This window comes from Anthonomus grandis, chromosome 18 (genome assembly GCF_022605725.1).
Source record: "Anthonomus grandis grandis chromosome 18, icAntGran1.3, whole genome shotgun sequence".
NCBI classification, from domain to species: Eukaryota; Metazoa; Arthropoda; class Insecta; order Coleoptera; family Curculionidae; genus Anthonomus; species Anthonomus grandis.
Genome location: NC_065563.1, coordinates 10,903,231 through 10,924,447, shown reverse-complemented (window position 1 = coordinate 10,924,447; position 21,217 = coordinate 10,903,231). Strand labels below are relative to the sequence as shown.

Genomic DNA, 21,217 nt, shown 5'->3' with positions numbered 1-21,217 from the left:
TATAAGAGCTACGACCTCGCGGAAGGTCTCGTTGGATTTAGAAGGACGAAACTAAGACAAACCCGTTGGAATTTTCCCGATAGTGCCCATAGAAGCCGAGATATCGGCCTTCAAAGTTTGGGTTTTTTCGTTTTCCGGGTATACCCCCCCGTATCGAATTTTTTCACCAAAAAATCGTTTTTTTCGAAATCAAACTAAGTATACCAGCGTCTCATTTAGGTCACCTAGATTACGAAAATACCGGGTTATAACAGGATTCGAGCAGAACTAAGGGAATAAGAGCACTTTGAAAATTCGGAAAAAGTCGTTTTTCGACGTCGTTTTTGAGGCCAAAAATGGGCTCCAAAAATGCGATATCTCAGCTATTATAAGAGCTACGATCTTGCCGATGGTCTCGTTGGATTCAGAAGGACGAAACTAAGACAAAACCGTTGGAATTTTTCCGATAGTGCCCATGGAAGCCGAGATATCGACCTTCAAAGTTTGGGTTTTTTCGTTTTTCGGGTATACCCCCCGTATCGAATTTTTTCACCAAAAAAGTTTTTTTTCGAAATCAAATTAAGTATACCAGCGTCTTATTTAGGTCACCTAGATTACGAAAATACCGGGTTATAACAGGATTCGAGCAGAACTAAGGAAATGAGAGCACTTTGAAAATTCGGAAAAAGTCGTTTTTCGACCTCGTTTTTGAGGCCAAAAATGGGCTCCAAAAATGCGATATCTCAGCTATTATAAGAGCTACGATCTTGCCGATGGTCTCGTTGGATTCAGAAGGACGAAACTAAGACAAAACCGTTGGAATTTTTCCGATAGTGCCCATGGAAGCCGAGATATCGACCTTCAAAATTTGGGTTTTTTCGTTTTTCGGGTATACCCCCCCGTATCAAATTTTTTCACCAAAAAATTTTTTTTTCGAAATTAAACTAAGTATACCAGCGTCTTATTTAGGTCACCTAGACTACGAAAATACCGGGTTATAACAGGATTCGAGCAGAACTAAGGAAATGAGAGCACTTTGAAAATTCGGAAAAAGTCGTTTTTCGACCTCGTTTTTGAGGCCAAAAATGGGCTCCAAAAATGCGATATCTCAGCTATTATAAGAGCTACGATCTTGCCGATGGTCTCGTTGGATTCAGAAGGACGAAACTAAGACAAAACCGTTGGAATTTTTCCGATAGTGCCCATGGAAGCCGAGATATCGACCTTCAAAATTTGGGTTTTTTCGTTTTTCGGGTATACCCCCCCGTATCAAATTTTTTCACCAAAAAATTTTTTTTTCGAAATTAAACTAAGTATACCAGCGTCTTATTTAGGTCACCTAGACTACGAAAATACCGGGTTATAACAGGATTCGAGCAGAACTAAGGAAATGAGAGCACTTTGAAAATTCGGAAAAAGTCGTTTTTCGACCTCGTTTTTGAGGCCAAAAATGGGCTCCAAAAATGCGATATCTCAGCTATTATAAGAGCTACGATCTTGCCGATGGTCTCGTTGGATTCAGAAGGACGAAACTAAGACAAAACCGTTGGAATTTTTCCGATAGTGCCCATGGAAGCCGAGATATCGACCTTCAAAGTTTGGGTTTTTTCGTTTTTCGGGTATACCCCCCGTATCGAATTTTTTCACCAAAAAAGTTTTTTTTCGAAATCAAATTAAGTATACCAGCGTCTTATTTAGGTCACCTAGATTACGAAAATACCGGGTTATAACAGGATTCGAGCAGAACTAAGGGAATGAGAGCACTTTGAAAATTCGGAAAAAGTCGTTTTTCGACCTCGTTTTTGAGGCCAAAAATGGGCTCCAGAAATGCGATATCTCAGCAACTATTAGAACTACGACCTCGCGGAAGGTCTCGTTGGATTCAGAAGGACGAAACTAAGACAAAACCGTTGGAATTTTCCCGATAGTGCCCATAGAAGCCGAGATATCGGCCTTCAAAGTTTGGGTTTTTTCGTTTTTCGGGTATACCCCCCGTATCGAATTTTTTCACCAAAAATTTTTTTTTTCGAAATTAAACTAAGTATACCAGCGTCTTATTTAGGTCACCTAGATTACGAAAATACCGGGTTATAACAGGATTCGAGCAGAACTAAGGGAATGAGAACACTTTGAAAATTCGGAAAAAGTCGTTTTTCGACCTCGTTTTTGAGGCCAAAAATGGGCTCCAAAAATGCGATATCTCAGCTATTATAAGAGCTACGATCTCGCCGATGGTCTCGTTGGATTCAGAAGGACGAAACTAAGACAAAACCGTTGGAATTTTCCCGATAGTGCCCATAGAAGCCGAGATATCGGCCTTCAAAGTTTGGGTTTTTTCATTTTTCGGGTATACCCCCCCGTATCGAATTTTTTCACCAAAAATTTTTTTTTTCGAAATTAAACTAAGTATACCAGCATCTTATTTAGGTCACCTAGATTACGAAAATACCGGGTTATAACAGGATTCGAGCAGAACTAAGGGAATGAGAGCACTTTGAAAATTCGGAAAAAGTCGTTTTTCGACCTCGTTTTTGAGGCCAAAAATGGGCTCCAAAAATGCGATATCTCAGCAACTATTAGAACTACGACCTCGTGGAAGGTCTCGTTGGATTTAGAAGGACGAAACTAAGACAAAACCGTTGGAATTTTCCCGATAGTGTCCATAGAAGCCGAGATATCGGCCTTCAAACTTTGGGTTTTTTCGTTTTTCGGGTATACCCCCCCGTATCGAATTTTTTTCGCCAAAAATCGTTTTTTTTTAAATCAAACTAAGTATACCAGCGTCTCATTTAGGTCACCTAGATTACGAAAATACCGGGTTATAACAGGATTCGAGCAGAACTAAGGGAATGAGAACACTTTGAAAATTCGGAAAAAGTCGTTTTTCGACCTCGTTTTTGAGGCCAAAAATGGGCTCCAAAAATGCGATATCTCAGCTATTATAAGAGCTACGATCTCGCCGATGGTCTCGTTGGATTCAGAAGGACGAAACTAAGACAAAACCGTTGGAATTTTCCCGATAGTGCCCATAGAAGCCGAGATATCGGCCTTCAAAGTTTGGGTTTTTTCGTTTTTCGGGTATACCCCCCCGTATCGAATTTTTTCACCAAAAATGTTTTTTTTCGAAATTAAACTAAGTATACCAGCGTCTTATTTAGGTCACCTAGATTACGAAAGTACCGGGTTATAACAGGATTCGAGCAGAACTAAGGGAATGAGAGCACTTTGAAAATTCGGAAAAAGTCGTTTTTCGACCTCGTTTTTGAGGCCAAAAATGGGCTCCAAAAATGCGATATCTCAGCTATTGTAAGAGCTACGACCTTGCGGGTGGTCTCGTTGGATTCAGAAGGACGAAACTAAGACAAAACCGTTGAAATTTTTCCGATAGTGCCCATAGAAGCCGAGATATCGGCCTTCAAAGTTTGGATTTTTTCATTTTTCGGGTATACCCCCCCGTATCGAATTTTTTCACCAAAAAATTTTTTTTTTCGAAATCAAACTAAGTATACCAGCGTCTTATTTAGGTCACCTAAATTACGAAAATACCGGGTTATAACAGGATTCGAGCAGAACTAAGGGAATGAGAGCACTTTGAAAATTCGGAAAAAGTCGTTTTTCGACCTCGTTTTTGAGGCCAAAAATGGGCTCCAAAAATGCGATATCTCAGCTATTGTAAGAGCTACGACCTTGCGGGTGGTCTCGTTGGATTCAGAAGGACGAAACTAAGACAAAACCGTTGAAATTTTTCCGATAGTGCCCATAGAAGCCGAGATATCGGCCTTCAAAGTTTGGGTTTTTTCGTTTTTCGGGTATACCCCCCCGTATCGAATTTTTTCACCAAAAAATTTTTTTTTTCGAAATCAAACTAAGTATACCAGCGTCTTATTTAGGTCACCTAAATTACGAAAATACCGGGTTATAACAGGATTCGAGCAGAACTAAGGGAATAAGAGCACTTTGAAAATTCGGAAAAAGTCGTTTTTCGACCTCGTTTTTGAGGCCAAAAATGGGGTCCAAAAATGCGATTTCTCAGCTAATATTAAAGCTACGACCTTGCGGATGGTCTCGTTGGATTCAGACAGACGAAACTAAGACAAAACCGTTGGAATTTTCCTGATAGTGCCCATAGAAGCTGAGATATCGACCTTCAAAGTTTGGGATTTTTCATTTTTCGGGTATACCCCCCCGTATCGAATTTTTTCACCAAAAATTTTTTTTTTCGAAATTAAACTAAGTATACCAGCGTCTTATTCAGGTCACCTAGATTACGAAAACACCGGGTTATAACAGGATCCGAGCAGAACTAAGGGAATGAGAGCACTTTGAAAATCCTGAAAAAGTCATTTTCGACGTCCGTTTTTGAGGCCAAAAATGGGCATCAAAAATGCCATATCTCGGCTATCGTAATAGCTACGACTTTGCGGATAGTCTCGTTGGATTCAGAAGGACAAAACTAAGACAAAACCGTTGGAACTTTCCCGATAGTACCCATAGAAGCCGAGATATCGGCCTTCAAAATTTTGGTTTTTTCATTTTTCGGGTATACCCCCCCGTATCGAATTTTGTCACCAAAAATTTTTTTTTTCGAAATTAAACTAAGTATACCAGAGTCTTATTTAGGTCACCTAGATTACGAAAGTACCGGGTTATAACAGGATTCGAGCAGAACTAAGGGAATGAGAGCACTTTGAAAATTCGGAAAAAGTCGTTTTTGGACCTCGTTTTTGAGGCCAAAAATGGGCTCCAAAAATGCGATATCTCAGCTATTGTAAGAGCTACGACCTTGCGGATGGTCTCGTTGGATTCAGAAGGACGAAACTAAGACAAAACCGTTGGAACTTTCCCGATAGTACCCATAGAAGCCGAGATATCGGCCTTCAAAGTTTGGGTTTTTTCGTTTTTCGGGTATACCCCCCCGTATCGAATTTTTTCACCAAAAATGTTTTTTTTCGAAATTAAACTAAGTATACCAGCGTCTTATTTAGGTCACCTAGATTACGAAAGTACCGGGTTATAACAGGATTCGAGCAGAACTAAGGGAATGAGAGCACTTTGAAAATTCGGAAAAAGTCGTTTTTCGACCTCGTTTTTGAGGCCAAAAATGGGCTCCAAAAATGCGATATCTCAGCTATTGTCAGAGCTACGACCTTGCGGATGGTCTCGTTGGATTCAGAAGGACGAAACTAAGACAAAACCGTTGGAACTTTCCCGATAGTACCCATAGAAGCCGAGATATCGGCCTTCAAACTTTGGGTTTTTTTATTTCTCGGGTATACCCTCCCTTATCGAATTTTACAAGACATAGTTACAAGAAAAGGTAAAAACAAATTCCTCGTGTCAGTCATTCTTTATGCATAATTTCATTAAAATTAAATAATTTGATCATAACTACAAAATTCTTAATTGCAAAAAAAAAAAAAGTAAAAGTGACTTTGAAATGCGAACCGAGGCCTCCCGGCTCATAGTTCACTCTCATTACCATCAGGCCATGAAACGCCGGCACCGAGTTTCCGAAAACGAGTTTATATCGTACATTGTCATGATTGTGATTTATGTCAAGAAAATATTATTCATCCTCCAATGTTGTTTGCTTAAAATAGTCCAAAGAAGAATAGCTTATTATTACATTTTCAAAAATGTTAAAAATCAAAGTCGAGTAGAACCTGAAAAGTTATAACAGATCAAGGTTAGGCGCGATGTTATACATTTGACAGGATAAACATTTAATGTGTTAAACATTTGACAGGACATACAGTGCTGCCAACCTTGATGGACATTTTTTTTTGGTGTTTATTTCCCCACCCTAACAAAGAAATACTGAAAAACTGCTAATAATAATTAATCATCCGCGGGGATTCACGGGCGGGTCTATTTACTTTCCCCAACAGCTGTAAAATATTATTATGTGACGTTGGCTACGACACTCCGACGTCTGTTCATCTCTCTCTGCTAGTACCAGTTGATCCCTTTCTCCAGCAGTTGGTAGTTCCGTTATTCTTTCGATAAGTAGCGGCTTTTGTTAGTTTATATCAGACGTCAGTCCGCGACCGTTCGGGATCGATTAAGTTCACCCACCGCTTTTGCTTCATTTCCTGCCGTTCGTGTTTCTGATTTCAATAACCTCGTCGCGTCTGACCACACTCCCAACATTCATGGTTTAACTCGTTTAATAAGAAGAATTTCGAGAGCAAAATGGGGTTCGGCCGGGGCAGAGTTTTTTTGTTCGCGGCCCTCCTGTTCTGTTGCCATAAAGGAAGCGGTGGCATCATCGTTTCCGAGATCCTGGATATTCTGAATGTGGGCAAAGAGGTGGCCGTTTCCTTGGTGAAGGCGTGGGATCTGGTCGATCAAAACATCGAATTCTCCGAGGTGCCGATTCCGATTTTACATAAAACCGAGAATAAACTGTTCGGGAAGATCGAAAAGATCAACTCCCGGCTGGAGGAGATGTCCGGTAGGATCGACAGCATCGGTACGTACTGGTATAAGAAGTCGTTTGTTGAATTGCTTTGTGTGTTTAAATTTATGTGTGTGAAGCTAGCGTCCGATAGATATCTAGCAACCAGAATCGAGAATGCAGCATATGTCGGTTGCCAGCGACCAATTTATAGTCCGCGCTCCCTGTTATTTAATCAATATAATGTCCGTAACTCCTGAAATTCCCAAGGGATTTTGATAATTTTTTGTTCAGATATTAACAATGAATACCTAATTGGACTTTCGATGGTCTCAAAGGCTGCACAAAAATCTCAATATCTTGAAAACTGTTGAAAAGATTTTATTGATTTTGGTTTCACATGAAAGCCAAGGAGTTTCTTTATCAAAAAGGTCTTTACTAGTTTCCTCCTATCTACACCCGTTTTGGAGTTATTCAGTTATTTTCCAGGGCATTCAAAAAAACCTTGATACTGTCAAAGGCTTCACGAAAATCTCAATATCTTGAAAACTCTTAAAAGGATTTTATTGATTTTGGTTTCATATGAAAGCCAAGGAGTTTCTTTACCAAAAAGGTCCTTACTAGTTTCCTCCTATCTACAGCTTGGAGTTATTCACTTATTTTCCAGGGCATTCAAAAAAACCTAGATACTGTCAAAGGCTTCACGAAAATCTCAATATCTTGAAAACTCTTAAAAGGATTTTATTGATTTTAGTTTCATATGAAAGCCAAGGAGTTTCTTTATCAAAAAGGTCCTTACTAGATTCCTCCTATCTACAGTCGTTTTGGAATTATTGAGTTATTTTCCAGGGCATTTAAAAAAACCTTGATACTGTCAAAGGCTTCACGAAAGTCTCAATATCTTAAAAACTCTTAAAAGGATTTTATTGATTTTAGTTTCATATGAAAGCCAAGGAGTTTCTTTATCAAAAAGGTCCTTACTAGATTCCTCCTATCTACAGTCGTTTTGGAATTATTGAGTTATTTTCCAGGGCATTTAAAAAAACCTTGATACTGTCAAAGGCTTCACGAAAATCTCAATATCTTGAAAACTCTTGAAAGGATTTTATTGATTTTAGTTTCATATGAAAGCCAAGGAGCTTCTTTATCAAAAAGGTCCTTACTAGTTTCCTCCTATCTACAGTCGTTTTGGAATTATTGAGTTATTTTCCAGGGCATTTAAAAAAACCTTGATACTGTCAAAGGCTTCACGAAAATCTCAATATCTTGAAAACTCTTGAAAGGATTTTATTGATTTTAGTTTCATATGAAAGCCAAGGAGCTTCTTTATCAAAAAGGTCCTTACTAGTTTCCTCCTATCTACACCCGTTTTGGAGTTATTCAGTTATTTTTCAGGGCATTCAAAAAAACTTTGATACTGTCAAAGGCTTCATGAAAATCTTAATATCTTGAAAAGTCTTAAAAGGATTTTATTGATTTTTGTTTCATATGAAAGCCAAGGAGTTTCTTTACCAAAAAGGTTCTCACAAGCTTCCTCATATCTACAACCGTTTTAGAGTTATTCAACTGTTTTTCAGTGCATTTAATATAAACTTGATACTGTCAAAGGTTTTACAAAAATAGTATAATATAGGTAAAATAGATTCACGGAGTAATCACTAAAGGATTGGTAATTGAAGTAAAAAAAAATTGTAAAATATTAAGGTAGTATCTACAAGAAATATATATTACAACAAAGGCATTGATTAACTCATTTGAATCTTTGATCTATCTGGGTTTCAGTATAAAATTGTACTGCAAAGTGAAATTCCGATTAGAACGAATCATAAAAAATGCGATAAGGCCACACAATAGAAAGTCTCCGTAATTCTATTGCAAAATTCATTCAGATATTAAAAATGCATTATAAAGGCGATTTAAGTTCCGGGAACCCGCGGGAATAAATCGCCTTTAACTATTTTGCTAATACATTATTATTGTAAAAACTATGAAGTAAAAGACTATATTTATTTATATATATAATTGCAGGTACCCAATCGATGACCACGATCCTCCATAGTCTCCCGGATCGCGTCCGTTTAGAATTGAGGCTAAACGACCTCCTGGACTATCTGACCCGTATGCAAACCAGCTATAACCGTATGCAACAATACGCCACCGAGCGTAGGGAGTACGAACGACTTACCCTGGAAAATTTCGCGAAAAGCGTCATTTCCCACGACACTAATTCGGCGATAAATTTAGTCGAGAGGATCCACGCGTTCGTGGTGCCGAACGGACGGGGCATCTCCAATACCGGACTGTTTGAACTTTTGGCGATTTCCATGCAGGTACCAAATGATTTTTTTATATGTACATATTTGGGGTAAAGATTTGTGCAATAAAAACTAATGATTGCAAGTAAAGCAAATGCTATAGGATCATCATATGATAAGTTTTAGAGGTTATTGAAACCTCTTCGGCATATTGCTTTGTCTGATCCCCCAACCTTTACCATTAAAAACCTGTGAGATTATTGTGTCATTGTTAATTTTAAGGAGAGAGTAATAATAATAATAAACAAAATTAATTAATTTTTATGACAAATTTACAATAATATGTACGGAAAATAGAACATGAAAAATAAAAGGTCATGCCAATGCAGCCATCAGGTGATGCCAGAAACTGTCCTATTATAAGGAGCAAGCACATATACACATATGTATTTAATCCATTTGAAAAATATTATGTACGCCACTGCTTTTCCGTAGAATAAAAACTATTTTTATAATCCTCACTCAGTTTAGGGCAAATTTTAATTCTTGACTTTTTTTCGTCCGACATGCGGTTACCACGCAAAAAAAAAACAAAATTTGTATGGATGGCAAGTTAATAAATTTAATTAAAAGTAAATATTTACGTACATTATATTATTTTACCATTAAATTAAAAGAAACATACGTGAACAACTATGAAAATAGTTTAGATTAGGTTTTTGAAAGTGGCCACCACCTGCCATTATGCATGCTTCTCTCACGTATTACTGATAGTGTCACAAGAAACTATTATGAGAGAAGAATTCCTCTTCGGTATACACTGGAGTGCTTTAAATCAGCGTCTTCAGATGTTTCCACAGGAAAAAATCGAGACTGTATACATCTGGGAATCTAGGTGGCCACCACGGATAAAAATCCGTGAATAAAATGTTGACTTCAAATTGGGGATTTTCGGCAACTACTTGAAGAAACCATCGGTAGAAATTTATTTATCATAGAAAATCCTGAGGAAATTGGGCCTGGAATCCAATATGATACGGATGTAGTAAATAATCATCAAGAATTCTCCATACTACTTATTTCACTCTGAAATGCTTCAACTAAATTTAAAACAGCTTCTTCTTTAAGGTAGTTTTTCGGTTCGAAAGATTCATTTTACATAACTTTCTGTGAGTTCCTCAAAACGTTCGGACATCGGGAATTATCATATTTGGGAAACGCTCTTGGTACAATTGTCCGACGTCAAATGCGTGCAATTTAAATAAGACTGTTTGGCATAATTTATGTATTTATTTTGTCACCGCGATTGTTTCCTCAATAACATTGTTGTCTTTTTTTTCAAACTATTTTAGACATGGAATATTTGTCATTTTTCGAAATGGGCATATTTGTCGTTTTTGATAAATATCTTAATAACGGTCCAAAATTTTAACATATTTATAATAAAATAATTAATGTTTATTTAATTTCTCTAGTTCTTGTACTTTTTCCATAAATAAATATCCAAGTTTTACTTATCTGACAAACTTCTTTTTGATACATTACACACAGACGTAAGAAGAGATACGTCGCTTTGTTATATACGTTAATTAAGAGGAGGAAGGCGCAGAAGTAAAGCCATTAAAGATCAAAAAAAAAAAAATGAATTGCGATATACAATGTCACATTAATAAATTTCCGCGTGTCGAATCGCACTATTGTCGTGCAAAAACCACAAGAATGTATCTTCACCCAGATCTCTCATTCTAGCCCTTACGCTACCCGATGTCACAATTATTGTGACTTCCTTATTTACTAGTGTTATAAGGATCAAAAAATGTTTAATCTGGTGTGAAATGATTGTGAATAGTGCATTTTATAGGTGTGCACGCGCAAATCGTTTATTTTGCCGGGAGTGCATTCTTGTCATAACCTGAAAAGTTTCAGATTATTTTCAACATTGGCTCGTGCCAGGTAAGTTATTATGTATTTATAGAATTTAGGGGAAAAAAAGTGCTTAATATTAAATAGTTATAATAAACTTCAATTAAGAGATTGAAAATATCTTTAAAATTGTTGTGAAGAATGGTTTTGTTATGTATATCACAAATTGTGAGCCACGGGAGTTAACGTGGTTTGGTTTAAATTAAGTTGGATACAATTAATTCTTTGTTACAGGAAGAAGTAAGGAAATTATTGATTTGGACCATCTAAGGGATGACGAGGAGGCATTGTTCCAACTTCTAGACGAAGTTGGATCGGATTTAGAGTCCGAGGATGAAGAAGATGAGTTTGAAATTCACGAAAAGATTCTAATTGTAGCACCAAATGAAGCTGATAAAAGTCCAGTGCAACGATATATTAGAATGGTCACCCTTCAAAACACCAGCATTTTACTTCTTAAACAATCTAAATAGAAGGTGGATGACATTGTTTGGCAGGTGGAATGCTGGTGTTTTGACGGGTGACCATTCTAATATATCGTTGCACTGGACTTTAGCTCTTCAGATTCAGAAGATGATTTACCCCCCATACATTTCCAGGCTCTCCAGTGGAAGCATGGAAACTTTAGAAGCAAGGATTTTCCTGTAAAAGAGGACTATACTCCATCCGTCGTAAAAACTCCAAACGAATATTTTGCTAAATATCTGGATGATGATTTTCTTGAGTCAGCCGCAAATTTCACTTCCCAGTATTTCTTGCAACAAAATATTGGAATGGAAAATATAAGTTCCCATTAATTGATGGGGTCATGACCCGACAAAGGTTTTACATGATACGTGTAAATTTACATGTCGTTGACAATCTTATAGCATATCAGAAGAGGAACAAAAAAAGAATAGATTGTGGAGAATACAGCCGGTAATTAATTTGGTTCGCAATAGATGTAAAGCCATTGAAAGAAAAGAAAAGACAGCTTTTTCTATTGACGAACAAATGATTACTTTTTTGGGAAGATGTCCAGTTCGACAATTTGTTAAAAATAAACCAAGACCAGTGGGACTGAAGAATTTCATTCTTATGACTGGTATTGGATTTTGAAATCTACCAGGGCAATACTACCCCACTAAAAGATAGGGATTTAGGCTTGGGACCCTCAATAATATTGCGTCTAGCAGAAACGTTACCTCAAAATAGTTACCTGTATTTTATCAGATACTTTTCAACTATTGCTTTGATGAACAAATTGACGAGTTTGAATATAGATGCAACTGCTACAATTATGATTTTAAAAAAGACAGTTTAATGAATAGGGGAGAGTCAGAAGAAGTTGTTAGAACCGACAATAAACTTTGCATTACAAAGTGGAAAGATAATAAATCTGTTTTAATGATATCCACAGCTTTTGGAAGACAGCCGGAAACTGAGGTGGAAAGATGGAATAAAACAGAAAAAAAACGTTCAGGCATAGCATGCCCAGCTGTTGTTAAATCATACAACGAAAACATGGGTGGTGTGGATGTTTGCGACCAAATGATGGAATACTATCGATCTTTCATGGACTCTTAAAGCCATCCTACATTTGTTCGACTTAGCAATAGTAAACAGCTGAATGGAGTATCGAAGGGATTGTTATAGTCAAAACCTTTGAAGCAAAGATATTATGGATCTTTTGGAATTTAGGCTTAATCTTGGGGAATATCTGATTGCCGGTACTAAGAAGCAAGTATTGGAGGAAACAGAATGCCAAGAAAATATAGAGGAAGAGACTAACGTTGAAGGAAATGAAATAAAAAAGAGAAGAATGCCTTCCAGTTTGCCCTGTGCAGACAAACGCTTTGATGGTTTTGAACACTGGCCAAAGAAAGAAGAAATGAAGAACCCAGTTAAATGCAGGTTAGAAGGGTGCAAAAGTCGGTCCAGAATGCGTTGCCTAAAATGTAATATTTTTCTTTGTTTAACCAAAGATAAAAACTGTTTTATTTCATTCCATACAAAGTAATACATTTTGTTTCATAATTGTGCTTAATGTTGGCTCCCTAGACACACAATTTGTGTACTCCCTAAATCCCTCCCTTAACCCTTTCGAATATTTTTTAAAATAATTTTCCGTACCTTTTGACCCAACTTTATCGGCGTAAAATAAATATAAACCCCGAACTCAATTTTTTTTTTATCTCGGTACTGTAAGGGCTAGAGGAACTTAAACCGAAAGGAGATAACAAGGTTCATAGTTCAAGGTAACATAGCTACAAGGCGATAAAAAAAAAACAATCCGAATTGAAATAAAGGTATGATATTCATAATTTAGAAAAGACAACTGTGCGAGAGAAAAAGAAAATTTACTGAAAAAAACAGGCTAATCAAAATAATAGTATTTTATGTGCTGTTTTTGACCTACAACAGGTAATCTACGTGCCGATATCAAAGGAGAGCTCAAAATTCTTTAAGAATCGAGTTTCCAATTCCTCAGAAATTGCGTCTTGTCTTTTTATGATTCTACAAGAATACAGCCAAAACCAAAATGTAACAGTCATTGATTTATTTTTTGATGGTTGTTATGCCCAAAATAAACATTTAATTATATCCACAATGCTGCTATAATCACTTCATAAATTCTCCACCATAGAAACGATTATACTCTCAAATATTTCGAGACCAACCATGGTCAAAGCGAGGGTGATTCTACACACAGTGCTACTTCATCAGCTTTATCTAGTGCTGGAGCTATTTTTATACCATCACAGTTACAACCTACATACAAGGTAATTAGTATGAAGTATGATGACTTCTACGACTTTATCTAAAGATCTACGCGTCTTGACTATAAGAGACACCGAGAAAATGGCAATAAAATAAAATGGACTAATGTGATGGAAATAATGGTCAGTCATCTTCAGTTGGACTTTGATTCGATTTGCCTTAAGCGTATAAAAGCAGATATAAACTTGAGTGGCACTACACTAGTCATAAAAGATGCAGAATTTCAAGCATATTATAAGGACTTACCTCATCAGGACTTTGATAAATGAGATACTTTTAACAATACTTAATTTAGTGTTGTAACATTAATGTTTTTTTTGTTCAATTTTTCAACAAACTATTTTTCCAAAAATTATGCAAAATTTTACTTTAAAAATCAACTTCGTATGTCGTATGATTTACAAGATTATATTACAATACGACGTATCTGATATTTTTTTAAATAATTCGAAACTAAAAAACTATTTCAAAAATCCATTTAGGTTATTTCTATTTAATCTAATCCGTAAACGCTTTAAATTAATATGCCAAAATGTCAAGTATATTGGAATTTTTGTAACAAGGCTATAACAAATTGAACTTTGGTTATTTTGAAAGTTTTAAATTGTCAGATGCGTCGTCATGTCATAAAGGGTTATGTAGTTATAAAAATATAAACATATATTTAAATTTTTACATAATGAAATAATTAAATTGAGTTTTTTTTACTAATAAATTGATCATGCATAAAAATGTTTTTTATTTTTTGTCGCGAAAATTGCATGTCGGAAAAAAAGTCAATAAACTAAATTTGTTCTTAAATGAATGGGGATTGTAAAAATAGTTTTTATTTTACGGAAAAGCAGTGGCGTGCAAAATATTTTTCAAAAATACTGAGTCTACGTTCCTGTTCGGACGCCATGGGTAAACTTAAAAAAAATCTCCTTCATCAAAAAATGGCTGTTAATACTTAGAGGGCGGGTACTAAATTTCATAAGCATATCTAGGAAGTAGTGACTTATGACAAAAAAACGATTTTTTTCTTAAGATTTTTACACTCGTAACTCAAACGTTAAGGAGTTAGGACATACCTCTATTTAAACCTTTCTTCTTAAAATCACCCAAAAATTAATACCCTTAAGAATCAGCATACTGTAACATTCTGTACTTTGTTGAAATAAAATTTTAAATGTTGAATTTTTTAACAAAATATTGAAATCGATTTATAACAAAAGTTTATTTACAAAACTGTCTCATTATTTTTAGAGTTAGTATAGCATGCATCAGTTCTTTTTCCTTATGTGTATTTTCTGTCTGAAGCCGATATCCTCGTCGTCATTCATTAAAATATGAAAACAGAATTTGGTCCTAATCGCTAACACACTTATTTTATAACATATTCAAAGACCTCTTGGTTCGGTCTGTAATGAAAAAGAAATTCATTCGTAATTCTATTTTCGGCAAACATAAAGGCACAAATAAAATAATACTTCCTATTAATGTGTAACGCTCAAAATGACAAACCTAAAAATATTGATTCAAATGATTGATTTCTCTCTCAATGTAAGTAATTGCGAGGAAATCTTGTTTTTTTGCTTTATATCTTATATCCATAATTTGCTTACTTCGTATTTTAAGTCTGCTTCATTCCATTAATAATATTGACCAGGACGTATTGAATTTGACCTGACACAGTACTGCCCCCCCCAAAGAATTTTTTTTATTGCGTTCATTAACTGTCCCTCTCTCTTTGCCCGATTGCGTGCATTCACTCGCACCCGTCGTCGGGTTTTCCTCTCTCGGTTAGTACAGTTCGGTCGACGGTGGTACCAACGGGTTTTCTCCCTTTAATTCTTCAAAACGATCAGCTGACGAGTCGTTCGTTCTTGCCAGTTGTTTAATTGCGTGTAAGTGGATGACACAATAAATGAATATTTTAAGCGTGTAAACCGACCTTATCTAGAATATTTTTATTGGCATTAATAACATGTAACGGAACCCGCGAAATCATTAATTTAGTTTATGTTGACGGTTTATCGTAATCTGTGTGTGTGTGTGTATTTGGCACGTTTAATCTAAAAATATGACCTTGACGGCAATAATAGAAGTGCACCAGAGACGTATTATTATCTTAAGATAATAATAACTTCCGTCTCGATTATTAAAATGAATGCGTTCTTTGTTTGATGCACGTAAACCGTGCGAAATAACGAAACAAAGTCAGGTCGCGGACCACTTCGCACCCCTCGGTTTGACAATCAAATTGGGAATATCCCGTTATCCACTATTAGTCTTATATTATATAGTTTCCACGATAACTTGAAAATTATTCCAGGCATTTTAATGAGGTTTTCACTTAAAGTTGAGGCGTTTCCCAAGGAACATTTTCATACATGAAGAACCCTTGTAGCTCAAGAACTTTCTGAGATTTTACATAATTCATGCTGAGACCCTTTTGAGGATAAGAGAAAATTAAGAATTATCTTCTAGGTAAAGAATTCTTTAGTTCCCATTCATAAACAACAAAAACGACCTCAGCATTCTTTGCTTTGTTTGCACTACTACTAATTTTTTTTTCTCTCTCTCTCTCTCAAGTCACATTAAGCTCGCCTTTTCAAGGTGTGCAATAACGCATACATTTAATAATAATAAAATCAATTCAGCGAATTTAACTGATGAGGGTCAACTGATATACGCGTCACTACTATTATATATATTATGAATATTAATTGTGTGCATTTTCTTGTTTGAAAGACTATGTGAAAAGTAAACGAAAAGCTTATCAAGTAGAGCCACGATGGTGACTGACGTCATAGTTGCCTAACTTTCTCCTAGAGGGCAGGACTTCAAATGTCGCTCGTCAAAATCGAAAAATGTCAATTGTCACTTATGACACTGACAGTTAATTTTTACCTTAAGTTTTTGGAAATTAATTCATTAAATTGAAACAACTTGAAATTTCGTCCTCTGATGGCCACTCACAAGGGGTTTTTAGTACAATTAAAAAAAAAATTACTAAAAATTGTTTGTGCGTGGCCAAAGGCCTCGCACCACCACGCAATTTTCCTTATTAGGACAATGCTTGCGTAGAAACTGAAATCATTCAGAAATTTCTGATAAGACCTCTTTAGTACAACGAGATATATTATGTAGTACAAAAAAAGCCATGGCAGTAATGGCGTCGCAATAGTAGTATTGGTAGTTGCATAACTTGCTCCTAGGTAAGAGTTTTTAGGCAACCGGTTATACTTTAAATGTCACTTGTCAAAATCGAAAATCTCCATAAAACAAAATATTCCTGTAAATGTTCTCCAGAAATATTGTTTGTAGTTCAAATTAGTCCAGGTGACCACTCAGTTTAAAGTCCTGTATCTAAAAAGCTAGTGGGAGTATCTCCATTATACAAAAAGCAAAAAATTCCTTAAAGTGTTTTCTGGAAATGTTGTTTATAGTTTAAAATAGTCCAAGCAATAATTTTGGAAATATTCGGCTTTTTAGGCAGTGGTGTCTAAGGGAGACATTTGTCAAAGACCCTCAAAATGACCACTCAGTTCAAAGTCCTATATCTAAAAAACTACTGGGAGTATTTTTATGAAACAGAAAGCAAAATATTTCTTAAAGTGTTTTCTGGAAATATTGTTTATAGTTCAAAATAGTCCAAGCAATAATTTTGGAAATATTCGACTTTTTAGGCAGTGGTGTCTAAGGGAGACTTTTGACCCTCAAAGTGACCACTCAGTTCAAAGTCCTATATCTAAAAAACTACTGGGAGTATTTTTATGAAACAAAAAGCAAAATATTCCTTAAAGTGTTTTCTGGAAATATTGTTTAAAGTTCAAAATAGTCCAAGCAATAATTTTGGAAATATTCGGCTTTTTAGGCAGCGGTGTCCAAGGAAGACGTTTGACCCTCAAAGTGACCACTCAGTTCAAAGTCCTATATCTAAAAAACTATTGGGAGTATTTTCATGAAATAAAAAGCAAAATATTCCTCAAAGTATTTTCTAGAAATATTGTTCATAGTTCAAATTAGTCCAAGCAACAATTTTGGAAATATTCGACTTTTTAGGCAGTGGTGTCTAAGGGAGACTTTTGACTCTCAAAGTGACCTCTCAGTTCAAAGTCCTATATCTAAAAAACTACTGGGAGTATTTTTGTGAAACAAAAAGCAAAATATTTCTCAAAGTGTTTTCTGGAAATATTGTTTATAGTTCAAAATAGTCCAAGCAATAATTTTGGAAATATTCGGCTTTTTAAGCAGTTGTGTCCAAGGGAGACGTTTGACCCTCAAAGTGACCACTCAGTTCAAAGTCCTATATCTAAAAAACTACTGGGAGTATTTTTATGAAACAAAAAGCAAAATATTTCTCAAAGTGTTTTCTGGAAATATTGTTTATAGTTCAAAATAGTCCAAGCAATAATTTTGGAAATATTCGGCTTTTTAGGCAGCGGTGTCCAAGGAAGACGTTTGACCCTCAAAGTGACCACTCAGTTCAAAGTCCTATATCTAAAAAACTATTGGGAGTATTTTCATGAAATAAAAAGCAAAATATTCCTCAAAGTATTTTCTAGAAATATTGTTCATAGTTCAAATTAGTCCAAGCAACAATTTTGGAAATATTCGACTTTTTAGGCAGTGGTGTCTAAGGGAGACTTTTGACTCTCAAAGTGACCTCTCAGTTCAAAGTCCTATATCTAAAAAACTACTGGGAGTATTTTTGTGAAACAAAAAGCAAAATATTTCTCAAAGTGTTTTCTGGAAATATTGTTTATAGTTCAAAATAGTCCAAGCAATAATTTTGGAAATATTCGGCTTTTTAAGCAGTTGTGTCCAAGGGAGACGTTTGACCCTCAAAGTGACCACTCAGTTCAAAGTCCTATATCTAAAAAACTACTGGGAGTATTTTTATGAAACAAAAAGCAAAATATTTCTCAAAGTGTTTTCTGGAAATATTGTTTATAGTTCAAAATAGTCCAAGCAATAATTTTGGAAATATTCGGCTTTTTAAGCAGTTGTGTCTAAAGGAGACATTTGACCCTCAAAGTGACCACTCAGTTCAAAGTCCTTTATCTAAAAAACTACGAGAGTATTTTCATGAAGCAAAAAGCAAAATATTCCTCAAAGTATTCTCTAGAAATATTGTTCACAGTTGAAATTAGTCCAAGCAATAATTTTGGAAATATTGGACTTTTTAGGCAGTGGTGTCTAAGGGAGACTTTTGACCCTCAAAGTGACCACTCAGTTCAAAGTCCTATATCTAAAAAACTACTGGGAGTATTTTTATGAAACAAAAAGCAAAATATTCCTCAAAGTATTCTCTAGAAATATTGTTCACAGTTGAAATTAGTCCAAGCAATAATTTTGGAAATATTGGACTTTTTAGGCAGTGGTGTCTAAGGGAGACATTTGACCCTGAAAGTGACCATTCAGTTTAAAGTCCTATATCTAAAAAACCGCTGTGAGTATCTTCATGAAACAAAAAGCAAAATATTCCTTAAAGTATTCTCTAAAAATATTGTTTATATTTTAAATTAGTCCAAGCAATAATTTTGGAAATATTCGGCTTTTTAGGCAATGGTGTCTAAGGGAGACATTTGACCCTCAAAGTGACCACTCAGTTCAAAGTCCTATATCTAAAAAACTACTGGGAGTATTTTCATGAAACAAAAAGCAAAATATTCCTCAAAGTATTCTCTAGAAATATTGTTTATAGTTCAAATTAGTCAAAGCAATAATTTTGGAAATATTGGACTTTTTAGGCAGTGGTGTCTAAGGGAGACATTTGACAGTTTTAATTTTTAATAAAAATTCTTTAAAATTATCAACACCTTCCGGGAACTATTTAATCACATTTCAGCTAATTATTATCAATATTTATCCTTTAGCTAACCGGTAGGCTATAGGCTATGTCATAACCCAAGGAGTATTATTATTATTATTAAGGCAAATACATAACGAATTCTATATTATAAACATGCGACATTAACCGGGTATTCTTCATGCGAACACGATATACTTTCTCATATCAAAATACCATCAATTTTTACGCAATCGAGCGCAATTCGAGTAAATAGCCGCTTAAATAATAACACGGTTTATTGTAAACTAATAGGCCATAATAATTAATTATCCAGGTGCCTAATACTCCCCCTCACACACACACACACTTACACCCTCAAAGATAATGTGACTAAACCTGCAAAAAAATGAATCTCACCCTTGCCACCCTCGTTGTTCTCGCGAGTTTCCTGCTGCTGCCCACCCATGCCCGGGATCCAGAAAAACTCCTCCTGATAGACCGACTCCGTTACGAGTTTCTCAAGTTAGAAGAGAAACTGTGGAATTACGTGGGGGAGGCCAGGGATGGCGGGAACGCCCTTCCGTCACCGCACTCCCCCGAGATCATACTGATCAAGAAATTCGAGGATTTCGGCGACATCATTAAAAAGGTAGCCAAGAGTATTCATTCTCAGAATGAATTATCGATGATCGGAAAACACACTTCTACAGCACTACGATCACGATTTAACCTACGGTTTGGACTACTTGGACTCCGTGTGGGCTCTACAGTTGGCCTACGCGGATCTACGGGGCGTCTACGCGCTCTACGAGTCGTTCCGGAGGTTCCAGAAGTTGCAGACGGCCCCCGGTAGGGTCGCCTCGCCCCAACAGGCCTGGATCGACTTCACGCAGTCCGTTTTCGACTCGAAAAACGGAGTCGAGGACGCTTTGGAGCGCGTCAAGGAAATTACCGAGAGAAATTTGTTCCAATCGGTGGCCAAGGTATATTTATTTATTAAATGTTTTTAAATTAATCTAAACGTATACGCACGATACCTCAGTTTAATAACAATAATTCCAACATTTTTAAATTTTAGTTATTACAAGCTATGACTATCAGAATATAGTGAAACAAGTCATTAACACGTAGTTCACGGTACCTATTCATAACATTTGAACACTTTAACATTTTAAAAATTCACCTGGTAATGAGTGATGCGAATGAACACGTTCATAAAAAATACTCTTCTGCAATATATACCCTGTAGATATTAAAATGGTGATTTTATATTACATTATATGTATGGCAATGTAATCTTTTCTCCAAGTAGCTTTCTAAATAGGTTGATTGTAAATTGTGATTGCTCCTTTATACCGGGTGACACAGGAAAAAGGAGTCACTTAATAACACGTTTTAAGATAAATTAATTTTTAATCAAGTAATCACGGAAAAATAATATTCATTGTGTTTTATTACTTAAATCAGTTTTTCAGAAATACAGGGTAAGAATTGATAATTAAATTATGTTCTTTTGAGTATTGACTTATTAAGTGTAGTTATGGTTATAGCTCAGGTGCCATCAGCATATTCAGAATTCCTCACATTGGGTAAATCAACAGTGTATATTAGGAGAAGTAAAGGATCTAGGATTGACCCTTGTGGCACATCCGAATCAATACGTTTAGCGTCAGAGAAAATATTATTAAATGACAAACACAACATTATTAAAAACATAGTACCGTGAAACGGGGTTAAATTGATCATTTCGTTTGTAAATTTGCTTGTAACTCTTTTGATAACTGAGTATCGATATTAAAATTAATCATAAATGATTGTGTATGGATGCGGTAAAAGGATTTTGCAATCGTATCTGCTCTAAATTTTAAAAAATGCCAAAATAAGGTGTGATCAATTTCATACCAAAAGGGGGGTGACTTTGATCAGTGCCATATAGTTGTATTCTTCTTGCAATGCCTTAAAATGCATTATGAACAATTTAACCCCCGCTTAAGTTCATCAATCCGTTTAAAAGTTACAGATAATTCTAGGTTTTGGGGTGAAATTCCACTAATTGGTTATTTTTTTAGGTAAAATAAAAAAGAAACATTGCAGTTTTTTAATACTTTAGTAAAAACACTTGTT

At 35.6% G+C, this 21,217-nt stretch overlaps 1 protein-coding gene and 1 long non-coding RNA gene across 2 annotated transcripts in view; both read left to right on the top strand.

Moving 5' to 3' along the window:
• The first annotated feature begins 6,007 nt into the window (after nt 1-6,007).
• LOC126747077 (uncharacterized) overlaps nt 6,008-21,217 on the top strand; it is a 57,195-nt gene continuing 41,985 nt past the window's right edge. Inside the window, exons 1-2 of the mRNA XM_050455572.1 lie at nt 6,008-6,451; nt 8,405-8,706. Coding sequence (XP_050311529.1) covers nt 6,172-6,451; nt 8,405-8,706 — 582 coding nt within the window. The 5' untranslated portion in view covers nt 6,008-6,171. The remainder of the gene's footprint in view (nt 6,452-8,404; nt 8,707-21,217) is intronic.
• LOC126746824 (uncharacterized) lies at nt 14,407-19,504 on the top strand. Its single transcript, XR_007663993.1, has 2 exons — nt 14,407-15,200; nt 19,179-19,504. It is a non-coding gene; the product is annotated as an uncharacterized LOC126746824 (long non-coding RNA).